Genomic DNA, 19589 nt, shown 5'->3' with positions numbered 1-19589 from the left:
CTAGGGAGGGAGGGGGATGGGACTCTCCCAGCCACACCAACTGCTGGCTCTGAGTCTTCTGAATGGGCCTTACCATGCCTAGGTAAGTTCAGGGCTAGGACTATGAACAGAGACCTTGACCCTAGCAGTAAGGTGTGGGTGTCAGCAGAGACTCATAGACTGGCTGACCCATTTATCTCTTAGTCCTTTGTTTATTTTCACTTGGACCCATAGTAAAGGTTACTTGGCTACTGTATTCCTCATTCATTCAAGCAATGTTTATATACTGGTCATCTGCTCTGGCCAGGTTCTCTGCTCTATTCTGAGCAGACTAGTGACACTGAGACCATGGCTCTCACCTCACAAGCCTCTCTCCATCTAGTGGGGTTGGCAGATGAGCCAACAAACAAGAAGAGCACAATGTGGCCAGGGCGATGATCGTGCCTGCATAGGCCAACACTAGAGTCCATTGGAAAGAGCCCAGTGGGGGTGCCAGTCTTGCAGAGGCATCTTCCTAGATGTGATCAGAAGCATGTTACAAGAAAAATTCATCCCTCCTTCCTCTCTTCTCTATCTCCTTCATCAGGCACTGTCTTCTCAAACACAGAACTTACTTGGGGAGGAGGAGCCTGTATATCAGGGCCAAGCTCAGGAAATTCTGGGCTCCTTACCAAGGCTGATTTGATTTAAGTCCCACAGCTGGGACGAGGAAGTGAGCCCAAACACTCGGACAGGTAACTGGTGATTAAAATACCATCTATCTTTAAGGACCAGCTCTGACACAGGCTTGAAACTAGCAGAATAGAAATGAGCCTTGGGGAAAACAAAAACAAAACCAAAAACAAAAACAAAACCAAAAACAAACCAAAACCAAAACCCAAACAAAACCAAAAAAACCCAGCTAGCCAATTTCACTTGGGGCCCAGGAAATTTCTCCAGGTAGACAGCAAAATGGAAAATGGAGCCCCCAGTGGTGCCTAGGCAGCTTTTCTCTCTGGGGTGAGGGAGTCTTTTCCTTCAGTGAAGTATATGTGAAGGCCTGAGGTCCTTCCAGGAGAAAAGAGTTCTCTTCTAATGACAGAGAGACTGAAGATTTGATTCCACAAGGGAGGGAGAATGACAAGCATGGCTCACTGAGGAGTGACTACCCCAGGACCCAGGAAATCCAGCCCAGGAAAGGACAGCAGTGCCCTACAGCTCAGGATCTAGGGAGAAACAGCATCACCAGGGAAACTCGGCACCAAAGGAAAGACATTTTCATTTCCTCCCAAAGAGGACAGTTATAAGACAGGGAAAAATCAGGGAAACCACTAGTGGAGAGGGTTGCTTTGCTTTTAAAAATTATTTGATAAATATTAGGAGTAAAATTATGCTACACCAAAATTCATGGCAGGGAAAGGAGGAACAGCTCTCTGTGGGCTTTCTGGACTCCTTTACCCTAAAATGTCCTATTTTTTCTACCTAGAGTAAAAATATGCACTCGTGCACCCTCCCTCTTTCTGTCCTCCATGACTCACTTTGTTCCAGTTTCATAAAGCCATCGTGAGGAGCAGAGTTTGGTGACCCTCAGGAGTCACGTGCACACCTCTGCAGCTGCCTGCTCTGTAGACTGTCCTGCCAGTTTATTTGGCTGGCAGGACTGTGAATGCCATCTACTTCTTGGGCCAGTGCTACAGTTTGCAGGACAACTCAAGGGTAGCACTACTGGAAGCACTTTCATTTGGAAACCCCGGAGAGATCAGGGCACACCAAATCCCTCTGAGGCCAGCTCTCTCACTCTCTTCTGTTATCACTGTGCTGGTTTTACAAATGAACAGAGAGAAGCCCAAAAACATGAAGACAAGAGCAAGCCCTGCAGGCCAGTGGTGCCAGACTGCACTAGCATCACTGAATATTTGCTGATTGCAAAGCAAAGTGATGGGCTCAGCCTGGAGTGTAGAGCAGATCAATCCCTTTCTTCCCCAAGTTCAGACTGAACTTTTCCAGAGCATATTTCTGAGAGAATAAGGACAAAGTAGACAACGAAGGAATTATTTAGAACATGTAGGATTTGCCTTTAAAGTAATGGTACTTATCTATCCTTATCCTAGAGTGATGGGAAGAGTAATCAATTTGGAGGCAAAAAGTCTGAGTTCAACTCTCCCCGTTGCCATTGACTAGCTAGCTGTGTAACTTTGGGAAGGCTGGTTACCCTCTCTGGTCCTCATCAGTAAAGGGGCGACAAAGCATCAAAGCTTGTTGAGGATAAAGTGAGGTAGGGGATGTGGTACTGGGGAGAAACGGTGTGGGCTTTCCATCATCACACCCTCCATGCAGATTTTTAGATGAATGTTTGGGGGTCTGCCTTCAGAACTGGCCAGCCAGAACTGGCCTTTATCATCTAAGGGTGGCTTTTGTTCCCAGTAACTCAAAAGCTTTCTAGGGAATAAGGAGAAGGATAGTTAAACCAGGAAAACCCTGATTTGGATATAAAGGGAGATGATATCCATAAACTCTCCAAGGGTCACCTTTTGGGTTAACAGCAGCTGTGAGAGAATGGAGAAAGCCTCTCGAGGGGACTACTTTCGAGGGATATATTTCCCTGACGGTGGAAATTTTGGTTCTTTTGATTAAAAATAGCCCTAGCATGATAACATCGCTTGGCTAAAAGAGCATCTGTGTAAATGCCTGGTAGGTTATGCCCTGTGAGTCTCCACTATTTGTTCACTGAGGCTGTTGGGGAGTCAGTGGTAACTAGGGCCACTTCCAGCTCTGCTCCATTTATGTTCCGTTCCAGTTTGACTCTGCTTCTGGGAGTAGGAGTATGATGGCATGAACCTGCTAAGTAGCAACCATAGCAGGATACTGGGAATCACAGCCAATCCATATAAGGCCCTACTCTTCCCCTGAGGGAAGGACTGTTATCATCACCATTTTACAGATGAGGAAAATGAGCACAGAGAGGTGATGTTCTCAGTGTCACACAATAGCTGGCAAGTGGTAGAGCCTGGATGCAAACTCAGGGAGCCTGGCTCCAGAGTTCATGATTTGCTCTATTGGTGGAACCTTATCAGGCAAGTCTTCCAGAATGGTTTTGTTCAATAGAAGGAATGAGAGCATGGATTACCCAGGCCAGAATTTCTCTCTGAGTACTGCCAAGTGGCTCTGGAAATCACAAGGGAGCTGTAGTGTACTGAGTGGTGTACCTTCAAAAGAGATGTCCACCCAGAACCTATGATCTTTTTGCAAAAGAGGCCTTTGCAGATGTAACTAAGAATCTCAAGATGAGATCATCCTGGATTTAGAGAGAGTCCTAAATCTAATGATAGGTATATTTACAAGAGACACATGAGGAGAAGATACATAGAGGAGAAGACATTGTAAAAATGGAGGCAAGAACTGGAGCAATGTGGCTACAAGCCAAGGATGCCATGAATTGCTGACCATCCCCAAAAGCTAAGAGAAAACCACAGAACAGAGCCATCAGAAAGGGCATGACCAAACTGACACCTTAATTTTGGACTTCTGTCTCCACCATGTGAGGGAATACATTTCTGTCTTTTGCAGCCACCCAGTTTGCAGTACTTTATGTCACAGCCCTGGGAAACTATTAGGTCGTTGGGAAAGTCATGCTGTATTTTTCTATGCAAAAATGTGTCATAACTTTCCCAACAACCCAGTACTACAGGGGATAACTCCAGGAGGAATTTTGATGCATGACTGTTCTTCGGAAGAACTTGGGGGCCAAAGTTGGCATGGAGGTAAATACCACCCACCCTTTGGAAGTGTCAGGTACAGTGGCCATAGGTGAAATTGGCTACTTCTAGGCCCAAAGCCCTCCTCACTCAGAGGCTTCCAGCCCAGTAATCAGAGGCCATGATGAGTGGCAGAAGCATCTGCCTGCTGAGCTGCTCAAGAGGGGCCTTGGCTCCCAGTGGTATCCAGGAAACCCCAAGAGTGGCGAGTCATAATGGCCCTCAAGAGGGCTCGTGCATTTGGCTTAATTTACCTCTCGGCTTGCTCCAGCTGTATTTCATCCCTTCTAGCATATTTTGCTTTATACCTGATAAAATGGGACAGAGAGGGAGTGAGGACAGGAGAGAGTGCTTTTGTTTGTTTGTTGAGCATTTTGGCATTATCAGCATTAGCAATGCTCTTACCTAGAGACATATTTGGTGCAAGGGTCTTTGATTGATGCTCTCAAGACTTTAAGGCAGCAGAAAATTTGGTTCTGCACTCAGTTTAGTCCTCTTTCCCAGACTTCATGATTCTGATTCAAAGGCTCAGATAATGGGAGATGGGGTGGGGTTTGAAATGACCAAACAATGGCAGAAAGGTCAGGGACTTGAAGCCCAGACGTCTGGGACTCAGGTGCTTCATCCTGGAAGTGCATGCAGAGCTCAGGAGGCCCGAAGCTCTTAGTTACCACTTGAGAGAACAGGTCCAGAGAGAGGCAGGGACTGACTTCAGGCTGTGTGCTTTGTTGACTATCAAGCTGAGACTGGAAAGTGGGATTCTTCCAGCCCACATGGCCAGGCAGGCTCAGATCCCCTCCTTGGTCATCCTGAAAAGCTAGGGGCTGGGGAGACCTGCTGAGTTCTGTTTCCAGTTGTGAGTTTTCTGTCTCTTTTCAGAACCTGAAGCCTAGTATTCTGCTGTCCCTGGGGCACTACAAGTATGTTCTATTAGTTTTTTTGTTTGTTTGTTTGTTTGTTTGGTCTTGCCTGCTCTCCTATCTAGACCACAAGGCTCCAGGTCAGTGCCTAAGCCTCTTGTGCCTCTATTCTCCCTCTTCCGCCCAGGGCCCAGCCAGGCTTTGGCGTGGAATATGAGCTCAGGACATGCTTATTGAATGAATGAATGAAAGAAAATAGATATGGCAACAATAAAAGTGCAAAATGTATACTAGGAGTGAATCAGAATAGACTCATTTTTACATTAAATTACATTAGACTTATATTAGAATTTCAGATTTTAGCAGAGAAAAAAATTACAGGCAAATTTACGCTTTCTCAATCCTCAGTGATAGCTAACTCACAAAGATTTAAAGGAGAAAGAAATCTACTGTTGGCACTCTGTTTTTCTCTTGTTCTCTTGTGCTGCTTGACAGAGATGTGAGACTACCCATGCTTCAGAAATTCTGTAACATCAAGCCTCTTACACAAATCCACAAAATTAATTCCCAACGTTTTCCTTCTCTCTTCTTTGCTGTTTCATTGTGTGCTTAATGCCTTCTTTTACCATATCTGAACCGTAAATCTCCTCACACGGCCCAAGCCCCACATGTGGCTACCTTTGCTGGCTCCACGGGTGCATGGCCTTGGCCAGCTCTGCAGAGCATGGCATAACCAGGGCCCAGTGTTGATCTGGACTCCTGGGCCTGACAGCCCTGAGTGTGGAGGCCCCAGGGAGGAGAAGGCAGTGGCCATTAGGGGAGTGCCTCACGAAAGGGTTGCTCTCAAGTAGGGAGCCAGAGGAGAGACTCCACATCCCCATTGCTGCATTTACTGGCCAAGCAATCTTGGCAAGTTACTCAATGTCTCTGTGCCTCAGTTTTATTCTCTCTAAGCCTAAGGCAGTAGTGTCCTACTGTCCAGGAGTCTGATCCCTGAGCACACTTGACATAAGCCCTGGCCATGAGGGGCACCTCTATGCATTCCCTGTGATGCAGACAGAGTGATGTTTGGGATGGTCACCAGGATGAGAATAGTGACAGCTTTTTATTGAGCACCTTTTCTGTGGCAAGCAGGATTAGTACCCTCCTCTAACCCTTGAGGAAACTGAGGCTCTAAGAAGTAAGATGACTTGCTCAAGGTCACACAGTCATATCCTAGGTCTGTCATGAAGACCCAGTGACATAACAGTGGCCACGAAAGTCAGGTCTCCCACTCTTCCTTACTTGCTCCTGTCTCTTCCAGCCCACTCAGCTGACCTCACAGCTCACTGGCACCTAAGGGAAGAATTCCTGAGAGGGGATCTCCTCAGACAGTCAGTGACCCACGTGGACCACCTGCTGACAGGATGGCTTGGCTGGACTGTAAGCTGGGTTTGTTAGAAGAAGGGACAAATTGCACCTTACACACCTTTGGCATCGTACTTACTGAAAGCCTCCAGGAAGCAGTTTATTGCATCCTTCCCCATCCTACTGGCCTCCTGGGGGAAAGGGGTGAGGCATTTTCTAGAGCCATCTGGACAAGAGAGGGAGGAACACAGCCCTTGGGGGGGGGGTTCTGTGACTTCCAGGTTCCTATTAGAATATGAACGCACTTTCCAAAACCACACCAAGAGTTATCTGGCACTGAAGGGGGAGGGGGGCTCCTTTAAAGAGATAAATCAGGGCAAGTTGAAATTGGGAGAGGAAGGTCTACCAGGAGGAAGGCCACGCTATCAAGTTAATTAGAGAGAAACCTCCTCCTGTGAAAGCAGAGGGGAAAGGACTCCACTGCCTAGTCCCTTCTCGTATGTGCCATGCTTTGAGGTGAGTCTGAACAGGACCTAGTATCCTCCTGACTCTGACAGTCCTGATTGCCTCTCTACTGAGATGTTTGTTCTCTAACCTCCTATTCTCAGTTTCCTCACTTTCTAAGTATTCTCAATCCACTGCTTGCATTTCCTAATACGCTTGTTTTTGCAGCTCCCCAGAGGTGAAGGAACACAAGGAGAAACCCTTGCCTTGGGATAATCCTATAGAGCTAGGTATGATAACTAGGACTATCCTATGTGCCTTTGTCCTGCTGCTCTGACCTATGGTGAGCCAGTTTCTCTTTCAGGGCACTGTCGACTATATCATGACTGTCTCCTACCCTCACCATACCACCTCCCACCACTCCTGCTGTTCTTTCCTCTGGTCTATATAGTTGGTGCATTCTGCACTGCACGCATAAATGTTTGGGTCCTTACATCTCAGATCCCCTTACCCAGCTGGCTGACTCAGTGCAGGCCTGGCAGGAGTGAGGGGTGCAGATATTCAACTAGGCTCCTCCTGCTTCCCACCTGAGAGGAAATTCTCTAGATAAGAGATTCTTAATCTTTGGCGGGTCATGTAACTTCTTTGAGATGCCCATGAAAATCATGGGATCTACTCCCCCAAAGAGCACTCATGCACACATTCCTACTGCAGATTATCTCTGGCGGTTCTTGGTGCTCCTGAAGCCCTCCTCAGGGAAGGAAAGCTGCCTTTCTGGGCACCAGTCATTGTAGGTACCTTTCAAATGCATTGTCTCATTGAATGAACCCTCTTAGCTTCACCAAAAGGAGACCTTACACAGCCTGGCCTAAATCACACAGCTGGCAAAGAAAAGGCTGGCCCTCCATTCTCTAAATCCTTGCTTGTCCCAGTCCTCACCTCAGAAACTGGGAAGTTTTAGGTGTGAGCCTTGCAGATGAAGGAGTATCTACAACAGGGTATCTATCAGTGACACTCCAGTTATCTCCATAGAAACCTGGGAAGGAATCTGGCAAGTAACCCTGGCTGCTAGCCAGGATGCTGGGAACCCTCAGCCTGAGCTAGCTGTGGCCCAAGAGTAGAGTGGTGGGGGAATGAGCTGGCAGCAAGCCTGTTGGAGCAGAGGGGCCCGCATGCTGGGAGGAAGCAGATAGTGGCCGGAATGGGATTTCCTGACGTGCTTGCAAGGTCAGCGAGGAGGGCCTAAAGCCAGGGAAGAACCTGGGACCTCACTGGGAAAAAGCTCTGCTCCTCTTCTCACCCGACTCCCAGTACACAACTACCAGTAGAGGGTGTTGGTGCTGTTTATAGGGGCCCTTGTTGACTGTCGAGTTTCTGGATCAGCTTGGCTGGGTTGAGGGAGGCCAGATGACTAAACTCTGTTCAGAACCAGCCAAGGTCAAAAAATATGAAGTCTGAGTCTGGGTCTGGCTTTGTCACTAGCTTGCTGGGTGATTTGGGGCAATCTGTTCTCACTGGGCTGCGGGATTCTATCTGTGCAATAACTAGGCCATCTCCAAGGGCTTCTTCCTAGCTGTGGCATCTTCACTTCTAGGATCACTTTCCAAACCTCAGTCAGTGACTTGGAAAAGTCCTATTTTTTTTTTGGAGAAGTTTTTGCTATAGGGCATGTGAGCTTGTCAGAAAGACAGAGACAGGGAGACAGAAAGCGAGAAATCGCCCCCTGGGGGGGGGAATGGCCACACCACAATCCCTTCTCCTCCATTCTCTTCTTGGGATCTTGGGCACACACGCACATGTGCCCGGCATGAGTTTAAGCCACCGAGTCTGGGATTCGAATCACGGTTGGCTACATGGGAGTTCAGCGACATAGCCATTACGCTAACTGCTGGTCCCAAAGTTCTAATTTTCTTGAGCAATCAAGGAATTAATCTGTGACAGAACAAGAGTTTTCATCACTATTAAATTCAGTATACATTTAAGTATACTTTCAGTATACATTTACTGAGGCCATCTGCATACTAGGCACCAGGCTGGGTGCCAAGGTTCCAATGAGGAGGCCAATGCTGCCCCTCTGGGAGAGCTTCCAGTTGGGTGGGGACAACCAGCAGGTAAGACATACATTGAGATGCTGCTTATGCACCTTGGGTTCTGAGAGCCATCTCCACGGTATGCCCAGGAGCTAGACATGCCTGATTTGAACACAGAACTGGTTTGCACATCCGTGGGGAGTGGGGAGATAAGAATGCTGAGGAGGGAGCCATGAGAATGCCATCTCTGCTGCAGACTCTCAGGCTGAGAGGTGAGTGAGAAGCAGCATTGAAACAGTGCACCCTGTAAGGCTCTGGATGGACTGGAGAGACAGAACTACCTTACCTGTCTAGGACCTGGCTCAAGCAAACATCCACAAATAATAGTTCTTCTTAGCTCCATTTTACAGACAAGACATAAGAGGCCTTATGAGGTTTGCAGTTATATGTTACTCAGAGATGGAACCAACAGAGCTGTGCTGCCTTTTGGCATTATTTGGGGTAATGAGTGTCACAAACGCAGTGGGCTCTTCTTGTCCTGGAATCTCCTAGTCCTACTCAGAGTTCCACAGTTTGGGGAGCTCATCCCTGAACTGGTGAAAGAACCTCCTTCTGTGGTCATGAGCTTTGTGGATATCAAGTCATGTGTATGTGTGTATTTCAAACCATTTTAAGGTCACTTATTGATAAAATCATCAGAAGATTTCCAGCTTATTGGTCCCTGTGGGTAAGAGGAGCTGGCAACAGTTTTTGTTGATGACAGTATTTCATTGTTAGGAAAGTAAAGTGAGTTGCTTTAGGTTTGATCATCATAGCAGCTTCTCTACAAAGGCAGCAATTCCATCTTAGCCACCATGGGTCTACTCTGATGGCAATGGTGCTAGGGTGTCCAAGTCCTGAGCTTGAGTGCCAGTTCTGTCATTTGCTGCTCTTGTTACTGATCATGACTTATGTGTAGATGGCACTTTACAGGCCAAAAAGAACTTTTCTGGTGGTCTTTACCTTCTTGACAGTTCAGAAAGCAAGTAGAGCAAAGATTCTATTCCTCATTGTTTCCTAGATGAGGAAGAGAAGCAGTGTGGAGTTTAAGTGGCTTATCTGAGGTCCCTGCAGCTGGTTAGTGGTGAGGTGAGGGGGTAGAATTTGAAGCACTGCTCTGGAGCCCTCAGCAACATTTTATTTTATTTTATTTTTTAAAAGAATTATTTTATTTAACTTTATTTATTATTATTATCATTGTCATTTTCCAGTTTGATCAGAGAGAGAGAGAGAGAGAAAGAAAGTGAGAAAGCAAGCCACCAGGTCCGAGACTTGAACCACGGTCGGCCATGTGGGAGTCCAGTGCCCTTAACCACCATGCCACCTGCCAGCCCTCTCAGCAACATTGAAATCATGCAGATAATCTCATTCTAGATTTAAAACTGAGGACTGGCTGCACAAGCACTCTAACAGCTACAGGAGTAACTCTGAAGAAGTCTTCCCAGTACTTTGCAGCATCCACCATAGCATCTTTCCATGTGTTTATTAGTCATTTGGACAGCCCATTTTGTGCTTGTTAAGCTGTCTTGATACTTTTCTGTTGAGTTGCTTGTCTTTTTTGCTGCTTTTTAAAAAAAGAAGTTTATTTATTTCCTCCATGAATGAGAAAGACAGAGAAAGAAAGAGACAGACAGAAAGCTCAAGGGGTCTTCAAAAGTTCATGGAAAGTGTGTATTATGAAAAAAAATGCATTGATTTAAAAATGTTCTTCCACCAAAATGAACTTGTACTTTAATTCCATCTTTCTGGAAACCTTTTGAAGTACCCTGGTATATACTCCTTTTTAAAGTTTTCTTTCACTCAACATTGTTTTTTAATTTTGCCAGAGGGCATGTACACTCACTATAGAGAGACAGAGGGAAGGAAAGTGAGGAAGCACTCCTCAAGGGGCAAACCCTTCTCTTTTTCTCCTATACGTAGACACCTGGGCTGTTAATAGATGTTGGCTTTTGTGAATAAAGTTGCTATGAATATTCCTTCATGAAACATTTCGTAGACAGTTGTTTTAATTTCACTTTGGTAAATACCTAAAAATGGAATTGCTTGGTAGAGTAGGTGTACATTTAATTTGATAAGAAACTGCAGCTAGCTCATTTTCAGAGGCAGTTATACCAGTGACTGTTGCTATGATAATATGTAATTGTTTCAATTGCTCCATAACCTACCACACTTGATTATTTCTTTTATTTTAACCATTTGTATTGGCATTCTATCTAATTGTGGTTTTGATTTATGTTTCTTTAAAAGAGTAATGATGTTGAGTACCTTTTCACATGCTTATTGACTATTTGTATATCTTCTTTCGTGAAGTGTCTGTTTAAATATTTTGTCCTTTTCTATTGAGTTGTTAGAATTCGTACCATTGAATTTTAGGAGTTTAAAAAATATATCTTTGAGCCCAGCAGATGGCATAATGGTTACATCGCTGGACTCCCATGTAATTGACTGCTGTTCAAATCCTGAACCCAGTGGCTTAAACTCGCGCCGGGCGCATGTGCGTGCGTGCCCCAGATCCCAAGAGCAGACTGGAGAAGGGATCACAGCATGGTCATCTCCCCTGGTGGGTGTGATTTCGTACTTTCTGTCTCTCTGTCTCTGTCTTTCTGGCGAGTGCATATTCTTTCTCTCTTTTTTTAAAGAATTATTTTTTTTATTTATATATTTAATTTTGACCAGAGAGGGACAAAAAGGGTGGGGGAAGTGAGAAAGCAAGCTGCCAGGTCTGGGACTCAAACAACAGTTGGCCATAAAGAAGTCCAGCACTGTTAACCACCACACCACCTGCCGGCCCCAACCTCTACGTTTTTGTAAGGATGCCTTTTTTCCCCCCAAGGTGTTTTTATTTATTTATTTATTTATTTTTATAGGACACATGCACTCACCAGAGAGAGACAATGAGAAAGAAAGTGAAAAATCATTTCCCAGTAGGGATGGCCATGCCACAATCCTTTCTCATCCACTCTCCTTCTGGGATTCTGTACATATACACACACACATGTGCACACCTACAGTGATTTTCATGTTGCCAGGTCTGGAACTCAAACCACAGTCCGCTATGTGGGAGTCCAGTACCTTAACTACTACACCACCTGCTGGTCACCAATGATGCCTTTTTTTCTGTAGAAGTTTTTGCTCTCAGTGGAGAGAGAGACACAAGACAGTGAAAAGCAAAGTGAGAAATCACCCCCCAGGGGAGATGACCACACCACAATCCCCTCCACTCCATTCTCCTCCAGGGATCTTGGGCATGCTTACACACGCATCCAGCAAGTCAAATATGTTGCTGGACTTGAACTGCAGTCGGCCATGTGGGAGTCCAGCGACATAACCACTATGCCACCTCCTGGCCCCAAAGATGCCTTTATAAAAATAGACTTTATTGTTTAAGACACTTTTAGATTTTTAGAAAAAAACAAAACATGCCCATATAAGTTTTTCTCACATTCCCCTATTATTATTATTTTTCAATTTTTGTTATAGGACACATGCACTCATTGGAGAGAGAGAAAGTGATAAATCACCCTACAGGGGTTATGGTCATGGTCATGGCACTATCCCTTCTCTTCTATTTTCCTCTTGAGATTGGACGTATTCCTTTTTTTTTTCTTTTTTGGAGAGGTTTTTGCTATTGGGCGTGTGTGTTTGCCAGAAAGACAGAGAGACAGAGAGACAGAAAGTGAGAAATCCCCCCCAAGGGGGCATGGCCAAGCCACAATCCCTTCTCCTCCATGTTCCTCTCAGAATCTTCGGCATGTACACACATGCACCTGGCATGAGTTTAAGCCACCAGGTCTGGGACTCGAACTGGGGTTGACTACATGAGAGTCCAGCAACATAGTCATTACACTAACTGCTGGTCCCACACCCAGTATAATTCTTTTCTTCTTTCTTTCTTTCTTTTCTTTTCTTTTTTTTTTTTTGTGAGGTTTTTGCTGTAGGGCGTGCGTGTACTCGCCAGAAAGACAGAGACAGAAAGTGAGAAATCATCCCCACCCCAGGGGGGATGGCCACACCGCAATCCCTTCTCCTCCATTCTCCTCTTGGGATCTTGGGCACACATGCACATGTGCCTGGCGTGAGTTTAAGCCACCGGGTCTGGAACTTGAACTGTGGTCGACCACATGGGAGTTCAGTGACATAGCCATTATGCTAACTGCTGGTTCCAACTTTTTTTTTTCCCCAGTGTATTTCTTAAGCGACCAGATTTGGGACTCAAATAGCAGAGTCAGCCATGTTGGATCTAGTGCTTTAATCACCTTGCCTTCTGTTGGCCTTCTCCTATCAATAACATCTTACATTAATTAATATGGCATATTCATGAAAATAAATAAACCTATATTGACAGATTATTAACTAAAATCCATTCTTTATTCATTTTCCCTAGTTTTTATTTAAAGTTCTTTTTCTTTTCTAACATTCTATGTACGATACCATATTACATTTAGTTCCATTTCTCCTTAGAATTTTCGTGACTGTATCATGTTCTCAGATTTTTCTTTTCCTGATTGTATTGAGTTTTGAGGACTACTTGTTAGGTCTTTTGTAGGATGTCCCCCATCAGGATTTGTCTGACATTTTTCTTGTGAGTAGATTGAGCTCATAGGTTTATGAGAGGAATACAATCAAGGTATAAGTGTTACTTTCATCACATCATTTCTACATAACTTGTCACCATCAATGTTGACCTTGATTGCCTGGGCAAGATACTATTTGTCTTTCCCCTTTCTGTACTAACTCTTTAGAAAGAAGTCACTATGGGGGCCAGCAGGTGGCATAGTGGTCAAGGTGCTGGACTCCCACATGGCTGACTGCGGTTCAAGTCCTGGACCTGGCCACTTGAAAATCAAGCCAGGTGCCTGTGCATGTGTGCCCAAAATCCTGAGAAGAGAAGTGATTGTGGTGTAGCCATCCCTCCCAGGGCGTGATTTCTCATTTTCCCTCTCACTATCTGTCTCCATTGAGCACATGTGCCCTATGGCAATAAGGGAAAAAGAAAGAAGTCACTATGACTAGCCCACGCTTCAGGAGGAGGGAGTTATGCTCCCTCTCTGTGAGGCCTTAGTGATGTATTTTGACAAGCTAAAGCATATAATTTTGAATAAATTTTACTTATAAAGCTTAAAAAATTTTTGTAGGTATGGTGGTCTTTCTGTGTTCTAAGAAAACTTTGTTTACCCAAATCATGAAGATATTCTTAACCTCTACGTACAGCATACACAAATGTTATTTTGAGATATTTTACAGAACTAAACATAAAAGCTAAAGCCATGAAGTTTTTAAAAGAAAATACAGTTATTATATTGAACTCATTAGTCACATTGGGATAGGTTTCCTTCTCTATCGAGTAGTGTTCTTTCTTTCTTAAATGTCTGATAAAATATACTAGAAAAACCATTTAGCTCTGGAATTTTCTTTGGGACTGTTTTTGGTAATAAATTCAATTTATTTAGTATGTTTGAAACAGATTTTTCTGTCCATTCCAGTAAGTTATTATCAAAAAGTATATACATTTCATCCTAGTTGTCAAATCTGTTGGAATAAAGATATTTATAGTATTTTATTGTTATCCTTTTTATGTTGTAGGATCGGTAGGGACATCCTACCCTCTTTTGTTCCTGTTATTGCTAATTTATGTTCTCTGTCTTTTTTGTTCATTAGTCTAGCTAAGAGCTTATCCATTTATGTTATTTTTCTTAATTTTCTCCATTTTTTCTCATTCATTGACCTCTGTTCTTCTCTTTATTTTTATTTAAGTTCTAATTACATTCGATTTACTTTACCCATAATTTTTTACATTCTTACCACATAATCATAAGTCTTTCATTTTAGATCATTCTTTTCTAATATAAGCATTTAAAGTTAAAACTATTTCTACAAGTGCTGCTTCTCTTACTTCCTACAAATTTTAAGATATTGTATTTTTATTACTGTTTGGTTCAAAATATTTTCTAATTTCCTTGATGCTTTCTTCTTTGACTCATGATATCTAGAAATATTTAATTTCCAAGTATTTCAGTTTTTCTGACCATTTTATTGTTATTGACTGCTTTTTAATGATAGACAACACATGTGTGTGTGTGAGAGAGAGAGAAAGAGAGAGAGAAAGGAGAGAGAGAGAGAGAAAGAGAGAGAGAGGCACCCTTGACAGTGTCTTGTCATGCCGAGATCTGCTTTTCCAGCCTTCTAGTTCCTCAGGATCCTGGGCAGCCATGCATGCACCCAACCTGGCCCAGGGACCCAAACCCATGGTTGGCTATATGGATTCCAGCCTTGCAGAGCATTTGCATGACCATAGTAGCTGGGATAACTTATTTAATTTCGTGGTCTGAGAACATACTTTGTATGATTTCATTTCTGTCAAATTTACTTAGATATGGTTGATGGTCCAGAATACAATTTATCTTGGTAAATGTACAATATGTACTTGAAAACAAAAGTATATTCTTCTGTTCTTGGATATAAATACCATAAATATTAGTTAGGTCCAAGTGGTTGATAATGCTATTCAGACTGTCTATGCCTGGGACCAGTAGTTAGCGTAATGGCTATGTCACTGGACTCCCATGTAGTTGACCACGGTTTGAATCCTGGACCTGGTGGCTTAAACTCATGCCGGGCGCATGTGCGTGAGAGGAGAAAGATCCTGAGAGGAGAATGAAGGAGAATGGATTGCAGCATGGCCATCCCCCCTGGGGGGTGATTTCTCACTTTCTATCTCTCTGTCTCTCTCTTTCTGGCAAGTACACGTGCCCTATAGCAAAAACCTCTCCACAAAAAATAATAAAACAAACAAACAAATAAATAAAAATATCTATGCCTTTACTAATTTTTGTCTAGTTACTTTATCTGCTGCTGAGAATGGGGTATTAAAATCTCCAGCTATGGGGGCAGCAGATAGCATAGCTGTTACATCACTGGATTTCCACATGACTGATGGCAGATCAAGTCCCAGATCTGGTGACTTGAAACTCACATTGGGTATGTGTGGATGCATGCCCAAGATCCAGGGAGGAGAATGGAGGAGAGGAATTGTGGCATGGCCATACTCCCTGGGGAATGATTTCTCACTGTCTCTGTCTCTCTCTCTCCAGTGGATGCATGCACCCTAAGGTATAAACCTCTAAAATTAAAAAAAAAACAGCTATATTTCCTCTTTTTATTTCTTTCAAATTACCTTCATTTGCTTTCAAGTTCTTTTATTGTTACACATACACATTTATGAATATTCTGTCTTCCTGATGAGGTAATTCTTTATTCACTATGAAATGTCTCCCTTTCCCTTTGGTAATACGCTTTTACTTGAAGTCCACTTTATGTGATTTAATATCAGATAGCTACTGAAGCCTTCGTATACTTATTGTTGGCATGGAATATATCCTTTTCTATTTACTTACATGCAGTCTGTCTCTATATTTTAAAATATACCTCTTCTTCTAGAAAGTATATAGTAATGTGTTGCTCTTTGTATTCATTCTGACATTCTACCATTTAATACTTAGTCCATTATCATTTAACATAATTATTGATATTTTAGATTTAGATCTTCTTTTTAATTGTTTATTTTATGTTTTGGTCTCTCTGTTTTTCTCATGTTCCTCTTTTTCTACCTTCTCTTAGATTGAGTATATTGTAGATTTTCATTTTATTTACTTGATGTCTAGCTATACTTCATGTATGTCTTTTCTTCTTGCATCTTTTTAGTGTTATTCTAAGGAATACAATATATTCATAATTTTTATAATCTAGTCAGAGATAATGTTGTACCACTTTATGTCAAATGTGGAAATCTTCCATATAGGTTCACCTCCTCCTAGGTTTTATGCTATAATTGTTGTATATATCTCATCTTACTGGCATTATACATGTGACAGTACAGTTTTAAAATTTTTTGTATTAGGGGCCTGAAGGTGGCTTGGTGGTTAAGGTACTAGACTCCTACATGGTTGACTGCAGTTTGAGTCCTGGACCTAGTGATTTACTTTCTCTCTTTCCTTTTTTTTATTTCTCTGATCAAATTTTAAAATGATAATAACAGATGGAATTCAATAAATAAATAATTCTTTGAAAAATTTTTTTGCTTAAAACAGTAATATGTATGTGAAATCAATTAAAAGGAAAAAGTATTTTATAGAGACTCATTTTCAATGCTCTTCACTTTTTCCTGTAGATCCAAGTTCCCATATGGTATCATTTCCCTGCAGTCTGAAGAACTTCTTTCAGCATTTCTGGAAAGCAAAGATGACTAATTATCTTGGTTATCTTTCATGTAAAAATGTCCTTTTCACCTTCATTCTTGACTTTTGCTGGTTATAAAATTGTTGATTGCATTCTTCCAGTACTTTAAAGATAGTGTTCCACTGTCTTGGGACCTCCCTTGTATCTCATGTGTAGGAAATAGTCATTTGAATTGCGGATCCTCTGTATGCCATTTTCCTCTGGCTGTTTTAAGATCTTACCTTTTTTCTTTTTTTAACATAGAGAGATTTTTGCTATAGGGCATGTGTTCTCACCAGAAAGACAGAAAGACAAAAAGTGAGAAATCACCCTCTAGGAGAGATGGTCATGCTGCAGTACTTTTTCCTCTGTTCTCCTCTCAGGACCTTGGGCATGCACGCACATGCACCCAGCATGAATTTAAGCCACCGAGTCCAGACTTGAACCATGGTCTACTACGTGGAAGTCCAACAACTTAACAATTACACCATCTGCTGGTCCCAAGACTTTACCTATGTTTTAGTAGTTTGTCTGTAATGTGCCTAGTTGCAGTTTTATTTGTGTTTATCTTTGACTGGAATTCACTGAGCTTCCTGAATCTGTGATTTTATGTCCTTTATCAAATTTAAGGAAATCACTTCCCTAATCTTTTAAAATAATATTTTTCTGTTTCAGTTTCTCTGCTCTCCTTCTATGACTCTGATTACAGATATTTAGATACATTGGGTCATCAAAAAAGTCATGACGCATTTTTGCATATAGAAAAATTAGAAAAAATACATCATGACTTTTCAGACAACCCGATACTTTTTAAAAACTTTTCTAGAGGGTGCTTGTGCTTGCCAGGGAGAGACAGAGAGAGATGGAAAGGGAAAGTAAGAAAGCCCCTCACATGGGGCATGGTCACTACACAATCCCTTCCCCTCCTTTTCTCCCCTTTGTCAGGATTTCAGCCCTCACATATGCATGCCCAGTGTGTTTTTCAAGCTGCCAGGTCCAGGACTCAAATAGTGCAATCGGCCATGTGGGATCCAGCCACCTTAAAGCACCAGGCCATGGGCTTCCCTATTTTAGATATTTTTATGTCTCATAGATTTCTGAGGCTTTCCTTCAAGTTTTTCTGAGTCTCTATAGGTGTTCCCTCCAAGTTTTTCTCTCTGCTATTCAGAAAGGGAGTGTTTTTCAAGCTGCCAGGTCCAGGACTCAAATAGTGCAATCGGCCATGTGGGATCCAGCCACCTTAAAGCACCAGGCCATGGGCTTCCCTATTTTAGATATTTTTATGTCTCATAGATTTCTGAGGCTTTCCTTCAAGTTTTTCTGAGTCTCTATAGGTGTTCCCTCCAAGTTTTTCTCTCTGCTATTCAGAAAGGGAACTTTCTATTGATTTATCTTCATGTTTTCTGGCTCTTTCTTCTGTCATTTCTATTTCATATTTCAGTCTACCTAGGGAATTTTTATTCCTTTTTTTTAAAAAAACTTTATATTTATTTTAATTTTACAGGAAAGGAGGAGAGAGAGAGAGAGAGCAAGCCGCCAGGTCCAGGACTCAAATAGCAGTCGGCCATGTAGTTGTCCAGCGCCCTTAACCACCATGCCACCTGCCAGCCCTGGGAATTTTTATTTCCAATAGTGTATGCTTTGGTTCTATATTTTCCATTTGGTTCTTTATTATACTTTTTATTTCTCTTCTAATGTTTTCTGACTTTTCATTCATTATAAGCACATTTCCCTTTGGGTTCTTCTGCATAGCTATAAGAGTTGCCTTTTTAGAAAGAATTATTTAATTTTATTTATTATTATTTTTAAATTTGCTATAAGGAACACAAACTCAACAGAGAAAGAAAGAGAGAGAGAGCCACCAGGTCTGGGATTTGAACCAGAGTTGGCCATGTGGAAATCAAATGCCCCAACCACCATGCCATCTGCTGGCCCCAATAGCTGATTTTAAAATGCTTGTCTGCTAATTGCAACATCTGGGTCATCTCAGAGTTGCTCTAAGTTAATTTCCTTTTCTCTTGAGTGTTTGTCATATTTTTCTTATTCTTTTTTTTCGTTTTTAAATTATCATCATAATCTTGTTTATATTACATTGAATTGTATATAGCTTTACAGTGTATTACATTGGGTTTTCTTTGGCATGGAATTGAAGTTTATTTTGATGCAAACTATTTTGAAGTCTATGCATAATTTTTTCGTAGCATGTATTTTCCATGAACTTTTGATTTTTTATTATCATCATAATCTTCTTTATATTACATTGGGTTACATATAACTTTACAGTGTATTGCATTGCTTTTTCAAAAGGGAATGCCATGCATGTCAGTCAATACAGAGACATTAAAATCCCCACTTCATCATTCAATATCTTTTCATCATTTTTCCCAATCATTATTATCATTATTCCAATTATTTTTAACCAGACGATCACTATTTCTCATTTTGCTTATAAAAAGACTTTACCCATCATGAAATACTTCTCAGACCAATGCAGTTGAGAATACTATACATGTCATCATCAATAGGTAATAAGTCAAATCTGTGTCCCGCTAATGTCATGCCTCTTCTCTTGCTATCTTCTCTATCCTCTTCTCTTCACTCCCCCCATTCCACACTGTCTTATTCTCATTAAGTATTTTCACTACTTTTATATCCTCCAATATTTCACTCTCTACCATAGAGTGCAGATAGTCGGTATATATTAAGTGGATACATACAATATCTTTCTTTCATAGCCTGGCTTACTTCAGTCAGCAATAGATCCTCCATATCTGACCATTTTTTATCAAATGCCAGGGTCTTGTTATCTTTTATGGCTGAGTAGTATTACATAGAGTGTATATGCCACAATTTTCCAATCAATGCATCAGTTTGTGGACATTAAGGTTGGTTCCATGTCTTGGCAATCGTGAATAATGCTGCAATAAACACTGATGTGCAAG

The 19589-nt window shown here is 42.2% G+C and overlaps 1 protein-coding gene across 1 annotated transcript in view; it reads right to left on the bottom strand.

The window, feature by feature from the left end:
• LOC102501990 (uncharacterized) overlaps positions 1-19589 on the bottom strand; it is a 143122-nt gene that overhangs the window by 90318 nt on the left and 33215 nt on the right. The window contains 2 exon segments of the mRNA XM_027769373.1: positions 651-792; positions 2250-2397. Of these exon segments, the coding sequence (XP_027625174.1) occupies positions 651-792; positions 2250-2397 (290 nt within the window).

This window comes from Tupaia chinensis, unplaced genomic scaffold (genome assembly GCF_000334495.1).
Source record: "Tupaia chinensis unplaced genomic scaffold, TupChi_1.0 Scaffold149448_1, whole genome shotgun sequence".
Lineage (NCBI taxonomy): Eukaryota > Metazoa > Chordata > Mammalia > Scandentia > Tupaiidae > Tupaia > Tupaia belangeri.
This window is presented reverse-complemented; position numbering and strand designations above follow the sequence as displayed.